Source organism: Sparus aurata, chromosome 1 (genome assembly GCF_900880675.1).
Source record: "Sparus aurata chromosome 1, fSpaAur1.1, whole genome shotgun sequence".
Lineage (NCBI taxonomy): Eukaryota > Metazoa > Chordata > Actinopteri > Spariformes > Sparidae > Sparus > Sparus aurata.
This window is the reverse complement of record NC_044187.1, coordinates 33,457,503-33,470,708: the sequence shown is the minus strand read 5'-3', so window position 1 is coordinate 33,470,708 and position 13,206 is coordinate 33,457,503. Positions and strand designations below refer to the sequence as shown.

At 41.7% G+C, this 13,206-nt stretch overlaps 1 protein-coding gene across 1 annotated transcript; it reads left to right on the top strand.

Moving 5' to 3' along the window:
- The first annotated feature begins 5,594 nt into the window (after positions 1–5,594).
- On the top strand, positions 5,595–8,068 carry LOC115585320 (perforin-1-like). The gene is made up of 3 exons (XM_030423654.1): positions 5,595–5,711; positions 5,895–6,430; positions 6,655–8,068. Exons 2-3 carry the CDS (start codon positions 5,895–5,897, stop codon positions 7,823–7,825), a joined length of 1,707 nt encoding a protein of 568 aa, XP_030279514.1. The 5' UTR covers positions 5,595–5,711; the 3' UTR covers positions 7,826–8,068.
- Positions 8,069–13,206: the final 5,138 nt, after the last annotated feature.

Below are 13,206 nucleotides of genomic sequence, written 5' to 3'. Positions count from 1 at the left end.
AGCCTCCTCTTGGTGTTAGGCAACGGAGATGCTGCAATGGCCTCCACCTTTCCTACCTGAGGACGGATACCACCACCTCCAATCACATAGCCAAGATACTGAACCTCAGGCTTGGCAATGTGACATTTCCTGGCGTTGATAACCAGGCCTGCACTCCTGATAAGTTGGAACACCTCGTTCAGATGTTGCATGTGCTCTTCCCAGGTTCGACTGAAGATAACGATGTCATCAATGTAGGCCGCTGCATAGTCCTCTGCTCCTCTCAACATCTGATCCACTAACCTCTGAAACGTTGCTGGAGCTCCATGCAAACCAGAGGGCATCCTTCTGAATCTAAACAGGCCACTTGGGACCCTGAATGTTGTAAAGTCCTTTGATGAGTCTGTCAAGGGCACTTGCCAGTACCCTTTGCAGAGGTCAAGGGTCGTCAGGTAGCTGGCATTTCCCAAGCGCTCGATCAGTTCATCCACCCTTGGCATAGGATACGGATCAAAGGCAGTCACAGCATTCAGCTTTGAAAAATTGACACAAAATCTCAATTTAGCATCATCCTTCTTTGGGACCAACACTACAGGGCTGCACCACTCACTGTGAGACGGCTCGATGATCCCTGTAGACAGCATCTCCTCCACTTCCTGCTTCAATTCAGGAACCAGCCTGGCTGGAATGCGGCAGGTTGTGTCCCCGATAGGCTGCTGTTCGGGTGACCGCAGATGGATCTGATGTTCAGTGAGGTGAGTACAACCTGGTTTAAGGCTGAAGAGTTCTTTTGTCATATGGGCTTGCAGTTCCTGGCGTTTATCTGGTGTGAGATGACTTACATCTGGAAAAACAGCAGTCTCTGATGCAGATGGAAAATACTGCTCCTGCAGCTCTTCCTCATCAGTTACTGTGCATGCCCACAAGGTGGCAGAGTGCTCTGGTTGGTCTACCCACTCTTTCAACAGGTTTACGTGGAACACCTGACGCTTTTTCCGGCGATCCGGCAACAAGAGTTCATACGTGACTGGACCTGTCTTCTTGCTGACAATGTATGGCCCCTGCCACTTGGCCAGTAGACCGCTGTCAGATGTTGGCAGCAGAAGGAGAACTTTTTGGCCCTCCCGGAACACTCTCCTCCTTGACGCCTTGTCGTAACTCTTCTTCTGTCTCTCCTGTGCTTGAACCAGATTATCAATTGCCAGCTCTTGGAACATTTCTAATTTGTCTCTCATCTTCAGCACATATGATAGCTCACTGCATTGCTGTTGTGGCCGGGGACACTCCCAAGCCTCCTTCAGGACGTCCATTGGCCCCCTCACTGGATGACCATACAAAAGCTGAAAAGGTGAGAAACCGGTTGATGCTTGCGGGACTTCCCTGTATGCAAACAGCAAAAATGGAAGCCATTGGTCCCAATCAGACCCAGAGTCATTAACAAACTTCCTCAGCATGGACTTAAGTGTCTTATTAAAGCGTTCAACGAGGCCATCAGTCTGTGGATGGTAGGGGCTAGTCCTCACACCTTGAATTCCCAGCAGACTGTACACATCTTTTAGAAAACTTGATGTGAAGTTTGTACCTTGGTCTGTAATGATCTCCTTTGGGATGCCAACTCTGGAAAACAGCTGAACGAGGCAGCTAACGATCTGGCAGGGCTTGATCTTCCCCAGGGGGAAGGCCTCCGGATATCTTGTTGCATAGTCACAGACTACTAGTATATACTTATGGCCTCCACTACTCCTTTCTAGTTGGCCTACAATGTCCATGGCAATGCGGGAAAAAGGTGTATCGATGACGGGCATGTTAATCAGAGGGGCCCTTTCCAACCCGAAAACCTCACCAAACTGGAAGGCTGTCCTCCATTAGCCATCGGCAGTGAGCCAGCCTCCGGCCTGTGCTGGATTAATGGACTGTAAGGTGGTTCAGATGGTGGCTCTATAGAGGGGGTGGATGTGCCAGGTGTTGCTGCCTCGTCCCTAGGCAGCTGACGATCCACACGGTCCTGATGTACTTCCTGTTGGAGCTTGGTAAGCTGATGTTGGAATCTTTGCCACCTGTCCTCTTGTCGTCTGCCTTCCTGCTCTGCCTTGGCATCAAGATCTGCCTGCCGTTGAATTAGGCCCCGCAGAAGACTTGAGAGCTCAACCATGCCCTCTCGTTCCGGAGGTTGACCGCCTGCTGCTCCCTGCTGGTCTTGGACGTCCTGGGACATGGTGGACACTGGTGGACACTCAGCTGCTCCTCTTCCTCTTCCTCTACTTGACATATTCTTCACTGCCTCCTACTGGCCTGGGACCCACCAACTGCCACCATGTGTGGTAGGGCTGGCCTCAGTGAATGGAATGTAGGAGGCAGACTCTCAACGCAGGGTTCAAGTATCAAAAATAGAGTTTTAATTCTTGCAGAAAGTGCCACCAAAATGCACAGTGAACCAAACAACAAAAAAGATATTTACAAAAAGTATCAAAGAAAAAAACAGTTAACTCAACTTGACTGAAAATAACTCCACTCAATATTACAGTGAGACACACTGTGCACTCTCCTGCACACCTGGTGTCCTCTCTCTTTGACACCACACACTCCTCTGACTTCCCTGCATGCTGGGAGCCAAAGACAGGAATCCACCTGGACTCACCCAAGCCGCAGGGAAGCCTCCTCTCCCTTCTAAAAACCGGTAAGCATCCATATTATTAATCTTAATTTCATCACCCAATGGGAATTCACATAGGCTTTTATCACACACACATCTGTGCTCAAATATGTCACATCATATCAAACTATGCACATTTCGCATTCCCACACAATCTGCATCCCCCCCCATAGATGGTACCGCCCGATGACCTCACTGATGATGTCATCCAGGTTATAAAAGCAGGAAGTAATATCCCTTTCCTCCTTTTGCCAATGGACCACATGGTGAGTATGAAACAAAAGCAACAAAACAATGCATCTGTAAAGATTACTTAATTGCACATAAACTGAATTAAACCAATAAACTTATTTAACTTAACATTACTTGTCTGTGTTTGATTTAGCCGGACATGTTGATGTTAATGATCTGTACTTAAATATATACTGCAAACTCAAACCAAACCCGGGATAGGATGTGTCTGCATAATATTGAACAAAGATGGACTACTGGTTAAACAAACTACACAAGCATACTAACTCAAATAGAAATGAAATGTAAAGGGACAAATGGTGTGGTCTCACCCACTTTGTCACAAGCAGCTTCCTGTTGACGGGAAGTCCCGATGAGTCGATTACCGAGTGCAGTAGAGTTCCACGGCTCATGGATGAAAATGTATGATTATGACTCCATGGAAAAGCAATCAAAGTTCATACGTGTCTTACCTGCCAGTTTATAACAGTTATTATCGAGAGCAGACAGAGAAAAGAACGGAATTGAGCATTTCTAACCGCACTCTGTAATCCTCGCATCAGGACTTCCCCGACACGGAAGCTGATGGAGGAGAGTTGAAATCTGTTTTTAGCTTCACAATAGAAATCCAGCTAAGATAGCGGAGGTTAGATGCCCCGGACTATGTGCTGAGACCCTATTTGTACTGTTGCTGAAGTTTGGTGCTGTTCTGAGCATTATTTGTGGCTTTTTGGTGGCAGTTTATATTTGGATCCATTTACTGCAGTGTATTGCTGTCGTGCGGTCGTTTCTGAGGTTGATAAAACTCCGTAAATTAACGATCTGCTAACTTGATCTCTCGAGAGGGAGTCTAACAGTTTCACGACGTGTTAGACCATGGATTAAACTTACACCGGAATATCCCTTTAAGGATGTCTGCCCCCATAAGTTCGCTTTAGCTGCCGTCCTGATATCTGGTCAATATTGTGCAAAAAGTTCAGGTTATCTTTCCTACTGACAGCACTCGGTAACCTTGATCAACAAGGATATGAGTTAAAAACGGCCGAAGTTCTCCTTTAATAGTTTTCCATCCGTCTCTGTTAAACAGCGCTCAAATATTTTTTGTGCTATGTAGAAGATATTAAAGAAAAAAGTGAGAGGTCTCACTGAGCAACTTCTGTTAACAGCCCAAGAACAAACAAATGGTTTAAGTCACAATGTTTTTGATTAGTACGTAAGACAAGTTTTAATGTCTTCTGGATGTATTCTGATGTAGTATATCAACTGCTGCTTTCTACTGTTCACTGTTTTATTTCCAGTGCATTTGGGATGATGGATGTGACACGAAAGAAAAAACAACAGACAGGCGAGCTCATTTGTGAAAAAGTAAAACATTTTTAACAGGTTTATCCAAGTTTGAAAAACCTGTATATACATACTAATATCCAGGTAAAAGTGTCCGGACTATGGAAAGCCGTTTGAGCATTTATTCAATATCCTTGATATCAGACTTAAGGTTCATGTACTAGTAAGCTTTTTGTCCTCACTAGTAAGACAATTTGGCGCACTAGTAACACTACTAGGCCCTACTAGTAGGCATGTGTCACGCACTTGTAGCCTTTTGGACCCTACTAGTAGCACCTAAATGCCCACTAGTAGCACTAGTAAGGCATTTTTGACCTCACTAGTACTACTAGTAAGTACAAAAAGTCCAAGACATTATTAGATTATTGTTTGTCATCGTTTATGATGGTGCATAGCATATCTTCTGTGCAGTTCTTCTCAATAGTACAAGACATGCATCCATACATTAATCAACTATGCTGTAGTGGGCTGCTGGAGCCTGACCCAGCATGCGTTGGATGAGAGAGTGTGTGGTGGGTGTTGTTTGATTCATGGTGGAAGTATTATAATTTATTATATATAACACATATACAGTATAGGCAGACAAGCACACTCACATTCATACCTGAATTTGCAGCTTCTATTTGATCCCATCTGACCTCATCTTCCTATGTGATGCCTGTGGGATGAGCTGGAGCGCCACAGACCCTTTAGTTGTGAGAGGACAATGCTAGAGACAGTTGATTAATTAAAAGAGTTTTACTAACAAAAATAATATAAATTAGAGGCAGAGATAACCTGAACGTTAGTTTCTAGTATGAGTCAAGCTCAGAAAAAGCAGGATTCTGCTTTTCATAATGCAACTGTCACTAGTCACTGACTGGGAAACATCCAAGTCTTCCACACTCCTTCCGCCAGTCTGCACTGGTAATAGAGGAGCGGTACATATGGCAGCAGCTTCCCTGCTCGACTTTAGTTGAATTTTGGATGACAAATGCCATCAAATGAGGGGATGCGACAATGAAATTCCTCAAAATGTGGGTATGTCAAACAAAAAACGGCAATAACAACGTAGCATTAGTGAGCGAGATAGCTAGCAACAGAGATGGCAAGAAAACTGGTCGCGATCGTTTTATCCTGGTTATAAAGAAAGTGACTATAACCCATTGAAATGGGTTATAGTCACTTTCCACATACTGTACCAGTACCTGTACTCGTACTGGTACTGGTGTATTTTTGTCCCTGTCACATCTATACAAGTAGAGTGTTTTTTTTTAATACACGTCTAGAATTTCTGATGGCTACAATATTAACATGGCGCTGCAAAAACCCCCTTTTTAATCTTTATTTTTCATCTTCTATGTGAAGTATGGTGAAAATGTGTGAATGCAGTAGGTTAAATATAAACTTTCTACAATGTGATAGATTAGATTGCCAGTAAAGACTCCACCTCCAGGACATCGATACTACAATATAAGTCAGACTTTGTAAGCCAGTGACTGAGACCGTGCTGTCCACAGTCAAGGTAAGACACTCCAGCCCTCCCATCTTTGTTAACAGCATTTTGCATTAAGTATTGTTTTCATCTTCTTCATAGTTGATCAAAATCAACAGCAATTTGTACCACAACTGTATATTCAGTTTGCATTATTGAAATGTTTATGTCCATGCCTTAAACCTTCTGTTGCTTTGTATTTCTTTCATACAGATGGTAAAACTGTGGCATCTCATGCTCCTGTGTTGGGCATGGAGTCCTCCGTGTCTGTCCTCCAGTGTAAGCGTCACTGGTACACCAGCGCAATGTGAAAAAGCTCAGTTTGTTCCTGGTTACAATCTGGGCGGAGAAGGCTTCGACATCGTCAAAATGCAGCGGAAAGGTGCCTATGTCATCGACACTGAAACCTGGAAACTTCCCGATGGCACCTGCAGGCTGTACAGAAACGGCTACATGAATGATGAGATGCAGAAGGTTCCAGTTGCTGTGGTGGACTGGAGAAGCTTCCCCAAGTGCAGTTTAAAGGTCTCCAGTGTTCTCTATGACTCCGCCGAATCTCTTGTCAATGCTTCCACATCGTCCGTGTCCAATGATTGGAAAGTCGGTCTTGATTTAACTGTAAACCCTCCTGCCCCTGGTGGGGTCAGCTTTGGAGGTTCCCTCTCCAAAGACGCTATCTTTGGCATGGAAAAGTCTAAACAAGACCGCTACACCTTCTTTCGCCATTCTGTCGACTGTAACTTATACAGGTGAGTATGTGGACGGATATTTTTCTTCTTGTCAATAACTCTTATTTTACTGAATTTTGGTAGATATTTAATAATTTTGCTGTTAAATGCATATTAAGATGTACTGTATTTGAAAAAATATGACTAATTTGTAATTTTGCTCGAAATGAAAAACAAGAGCACTGCTGTCAAACTTGACTGAAACACTGGCTGCAGTTTACTTATTTGATCTCTCTGCTTCACAGCTACAGACTGGCAACCAAACCTCAACTAAGTCAGGAGTTTAAATCCGCTGTGGACTCCCTTCCTTCATATTCATGTAATACCACACAGTCATATCGCAGTCTGATCGACACGTATGGTACACATTTCATCACACAAGTCTTTTTGGGAGGGGAAGTGAAGGCAGTGACTTCCATCAAGACCTGTCAGGCAACCATGAACGGCCTCACCCCGACAGAAGTCAATGACTGTTTGTCAGTCGAGGCATCAGATAGCTCTGCTGCGAGTATGAAGGCCATGGCCCAACACTGTGAGGCAAAGAGGAAGAAGCTCTCTATCTTAAGTTTCAACAGTATGTTTAATGAGCGTAGCACAGAGGTCATTGGCGGAAATATTAATGGCGCTGATATCCTCTTTGAGAGAAAATCCAACCCCTCCATCTATAACAACTGGCTCGATTCACTGAAAACCACTCCTGGTGTGATCAAATACAGCTTAAAGCCCCTGCACACCATCCTGCCAGGTGGTCATCCTGCTCAGGCTGGACTGAAGCAAGAGGTAGAGAAGTACATCAAGAAATATGCTGTGATGAGAATGTGTTCAGAGAGATGTAAGATTGGGCACAGATCCAACAAAAGAGATCCTTGTGCTTGTGTTTGCAACAGCAATCAGAATGTTGGTCCTAATTGCTGTCCTGCTGGAAAAGGTCTGGCAACATTAACGGTCAACGGGCTTCGCGGAAAGGAACTGTACGGTGATTGGAACGGTTATACAGATGGTTCAGTTGTTGTTCAATATGGCATCCAGACAAAGCGCACAGTCATTATTCCAAACAACAACAATCCTACATGGCCGGAGATATTTCAATTTGGACCCATTAACATGAATGGCAAACTTGAGTTCACGGTTTATGATGAGGATTCTTATTGGAACAGTGATCTTCTTGGCCAGTGTTCAGTTAAACTGCGTAGTGGGAGTGTAACAGACTCCTGCATGTTTTACTATGGTACCTTCTACTTCTCCTACAGAGTAGACTGTGCACCAAGTCTTGGGGGTGTCCAATGTCAAGACTACGTACCCACCCCTTTGAGTCTCCCTTTGGCAAAGACCTTCCACACCAGGAATAGTGTCCTTCTTGGAGAGACAGGGAAGCAGCTCCTAAAGTCTGCCAGTCAGGATGAGGTCAGATGCTGATTTGAGGTGGAATGATGAAAAATGCCTGAGATTTGATTTCATGACGATTATTTTGCAGTTGTTGCTATTATCTCTTTTGCTTTTTGATTGTTAATCTTCATCTTTCCTTGACGTCTGTGTACAGAAATAATGTTATATCTTTGTAATCATGCAAATGTGTAACATATTTTTGTGGGACATACTTTATGCTTAATTCTTTTTAACTTGTCACATAATCTGCCAGTAAAGCATCAGCAAAGACAACACTGGTCTCTGTTATTTCATGATCCAAACCATATCATTTCATTACATTAATGTCTAAGTCTTGAACATACTGATAATTGAAGAAATATGCGCCTGTGTCCTGATGTTCATGAGGTATGAATACTTACTTAATGACCCAACGAACCCTACCGTGGAAATGATGGCTATAGTATGAATGATCTGAATTAAGTGCTGTGGGGGGAAGACCATGTTGATCACTGAACATCTAGAGCTCAAATTTCCAATGACCAGAAAATAGCTTCCTAATGTCAGACCCTGCGTGAATATTCATCCTCATGGCAACTACTCGCGTTAAGGATGACAAGGAGAAATACATTTGAGAAAAGATAGAAATTAGGAACAAAGTCTGTACATGACAAACCCACATTAGTTACATTTTCTTATATTTATAAGTTGGTGATTGTGGTCCAACGTACAAAGCTAATCATTTAAACGACACAGCACGTGTACCACCGCATGGGATTATTAACTTTTTATACACACATTTACCACTACACTGCAGTTAAACTTCTTGTATGTTTGAACTATTGAGTGCACTAATAGAGAGAATTACAATCTAATGTTGATTCAGCAGTTCAACTCTACTGCTCATACTGCAGCTTGGTTATATGAGCTAAAAAGGATTATTTCCCAGCCTCACATGATGTAGTAAAGATCCATCGCAGTAGTCATAACACTACCAAAGTATCTGCTGTTTTGGTGACCTTTTGTTTAAGTAGCTCTACTATTAACTGATACATTGACGGGCTTGGAGTATGACTGTATGACTCAAATGCAGTGTTTTGGCCTAAAAAGTACCCAAAAGTAAATATATAGGCTACAATATTACTTTTGTAAAAGTGACAGTCACCAATGCAGTACTCATGTAAAAGTATTTCACATTAAATGTACTCAAGTATAAAAGTAGAGATAACACTAAATTATACACAAATGATGTATAAACTGTATACTATAGCCTATACTAGATCATCAGATTCAATATGCAGCTTAGTTTTCAGCATCAGTGTTTGTTTTCTCTGATAAATAAATTTAATTCATTCTAAAATGTGCTACTTGCTCTTATACGTCAGGTAATCTGCAAAGTAACTAGTAACTAAAGTTATCAAATAAATGTAGTGCAGAAAAAAGTAGCCTACAATATTTGCCTTCATAATGTAGTGTAGTGGAAGTATAAGGTACCTGATAACAGAAATACTCAAGTACAAGTACCTCAAAATCGTACTCAAGTATAGTGCCTGAGTTAATATAGCCTGTCCAGTTACATTCCATCACTGCCTGAGCAGCAGATGTTTTTGGGTGCAGGCTGTCTAACATGGTTTTGAAGTGATCAGAGATGTCCACTATCCCTGATCAGACCTTTGCTCAGTTCATTCTTAAGACCGTTTGTTAATTGTAACACACATGGCCATGGCCAGCGATGAGGTCACTGAGGTCTGGACCTTGGCAACTATTAACTATAAGATATTTTCATAGATACATAAAATTAGAATACACCCCCCCCCCCCCCAAAAAAAAACCAGCGCTAAATGAATATAATCAGGTGCTGTAGCATATGGTCAATCATTTAAGTGTCTGTGTGATAGCACTACTTTTATTCATCTATTGTTTTACAAATCCATGCACATTACGTTCAGAGACTGTTGTCAGCTGGTCCCAGGTCCACTGGAGCCCTGTTATTCTACCACAGCCACGCCTCCACATGACAAAGCAGCATGGCTGAAGCGGTCAGCAGGACTTTGAATCAAGCTAACCGCCAATATTAAATATTTACAGACGAATAAGCAGTGCGCAGTTCAGCAAGCTGCAGCTGTGAAGTCATCAGAGCACCGGGCAGACAGGGAGCAGTGGGTGTGTCTGTTGTGTTACAACTTATAACTTTAATATATACACACTGCTCATCCTTCAAAACTACTATTGATCCTGCTTTCTACTGTAATGTAGCTCATCTAAAGTGTTGATTTAATTATTCTTGTCATTGATTTAGCCCGATGAAGTGAAAGGCAGTGATCAAATTATGCACATTAAAAAAAAAGACAAACTGAGTGATCTGATATGAGCCATTTTCAGAAAGATAACAGACCGATTTTGCCAAATCTCTAATCTTATTGTCTTCATGTGACTGAACAGACCTATAACACACATACACACTAACTGGTACTCATTCTCTGGGTCATAATATACTGTAAGCGCTCACACTTGCTGTGATACAGTGGCGGACCTGGCAGAGGCAATGCAAAGTCCAACATAGATAGATGCTGTACACAGTTGAATAGATCTTGTTACACAATAAAGGGAAAGCAGAAGGAGTATTGAAATCCACCCCTTTATCCTCACTTTCCTCTCACCTAGTATCAAACAATGACCCCTTTACCAGAACCCATTATTCAGACTCACCCGCTCTTCCAAAACAGGTCATCTTAGTTCTTCAACTTGACAATCTCCTGCTGGTCTGGCTTATCCACACCCCATTCCTTTCTCCTTCCCTTGCTCCTAGAAGAAAAGAGAAAGAGACGAGGGGATTTGCCTCACGGTAGGTAGCTGTTTTATGTGAAGCATATGAGAAAAGAGAGAAGAAAGGAGAGAGGTTTTTTGGTGAGGCTTGGCAAAGAGAGCCAGGAGCCCACTCGAGGAGCAGTGGGTCTTAGAGCTGGATGATTTGTTTGGAGAAGCCCTCTCCAGCCAAAAGGGGGATTAGCTGCACACAGGTTCCCATGGAACCAAGACGAGGTGGAGAGGGCTTTTGGAGGTTACCACACCCCAGCACGACTGCATATGCATGAAGGCATGTAGACACACACACACACACACACACACACACACACACACACACACACACACGCATGAACAAAAACACTTTATCAATGATAATCACCACTACAGTGGAGCGTTGGAAACATTTTAAAGCAAAACACGATGAAATCAGTGATCTAGTAGAAGATCTTGACTAATACATCTGGGAATTGCAGCATTGGTTTGTATTTCAGACCGAGTTCATCCTGTGAGGCAAGTTTGTCATTGCCGTATTTGAGATGCTCTCTGAGGGCAACACTTCATCCAGATTAGAGGCTAATCTTGAAGTAAGAACATGAGCTACCTGAAACGGCTGAGGCTGAAACAAAGGTTAAGTTTTAGGTCTCAGTGGGCTCTTTTTTCCTAACTGACGACATGCTGACATGTCACAGCAGGAACTGCCCAGGTGTAAATGATACAGTTAATAATGGCTGAATTCCATTTAGTGTCTTTGGTTTCAGGGTCCTGGTTCTGAGCATGCTGAATCACTGTCAGACTGGGACACTTACTGGAATATAACAGAGCCAGCATAAAAGTTATTAGTGACACCTGTGCTAATATGACAAGGATGGACTGGATAACACGTTATAATCCATGTGTTATAATGCACCTACAGTGCCTATAATCCTAGTTATGAGCATTCATTAATATAAATGAAGCTTTTTCACAACACATTATTACACTGATGTCTCTAATGCATTTTAATCATGAGTTTAATGGACTGTATGTAAGACAGGTTAAGCAAACAATGACCACTCATAATGACTCATAACCACTTTGTTATGTATAACATCTGCCTGTAACACAGGGATTTTATTACTTTATTTATGGCACACAATGGCCACTTACGGTAACTTATTACATTACAATACATTATAATTGTGATGATAATGTGTTTTATGATTCCAGTGTATTACAACAATAATAATTTGAATCATCCTGTCCTCTCATAAATAGTGAGTGACCAGCATTTTTGAAGTATAGATGCTCAACCTTTTAAGTCTGTCATGATTATTGTAATAAGAATTTTGAATTGCTTATAACTATAGGCACTCCATATAAGCATGTTTGTATATAGACATTGGCATTATAATGAGTCTGGATTATTGTTATAAAAATAATTAATATGGGTGTATTATAACGCATTTTAAGTATGTTCATAATGTGTTACAATACAGTGTAGACATGGGCTTTGTAGAAAGTGTTGTCAAAATAATCTACATGTTTGTATTGTCTTCTAGCATATTTTGACCTTTTGACATGAATTTTTAAATTCAAGTATTTAGTACTATTTTATTTACATATTTGACCACTGAAACAAGTCGCATTGACTTAGTACCCCGCATGAAACACATCTACAGTATTACCAAGTGGAGTCCCAGAATAATCAGTCAGCTGTCTATTACAGGTGCACTATGTAGTTTTGGGGATTAAATTATAATCAGAGGAGAAAGATATTTGTTGACTGTTTTTTTTTTCATGCCAAACAAACTAAATTAACAACCTCTCTTCATTTTCGTGACTGAATAAACAAACTGACCTCTAAAGACAACACAATTTCATGCTGTTTTACTTTGTTTATATGTGGCGGACCCTGCCACCTTTCTCGTTTTAAACAGTGTTCCAGGACCTTATTTTCCCGAGAACAGCTTATTTATTCTATTAGTTAATCATATTTTTGAAATGTACTACTACCTTGCTGATATTGTTAATTTAAAATTCTGACTTTATATTATTCTCCAAAACTACATAGTGCTCCATTAATACTGGAACCCTTTCTTTAAAAAAGTTTTCACGTGCCCTCTCTCCATGGTTCCAGTATCTCCACTGTACAAGACGGCTGCCAGTTTATTAGCTACCCCTTTTCTAATACTAATGCAGCATAATTCAACAGTCCCTTCAGGAAATCCTACCTTCATAACATGGATAACTGGATTGAAATGTATATTATATTATCATGTGGCTCAGACTTATTTATTATATATTTAAGTATCACTATACTCCTCTGTAACAAAACACTCAGGGAACTATTAGCTATTATTTTCTGGCATGTAAGGCAGCCTATATGAAACTTCATGCCATTGTCTCCTCATTGTTGCACACTGGGCAACAGTAGAGGGCACTTTATCATGTTTTATCTACCATAGGGGCATCAAAGAGAGTAGAGTACCTAAGATGGAACCAGACGGCCCAACAGTGTTCATGGAGGTTATGATGTTCAGCTTCTATTGAAAATGTTTTGGAGAGTTTCAACTGATCATTTTGCAGGATATACGGATTGAACTGACGCATGTTTCTATTATTCTGACCACCCCATTTCTATCAAT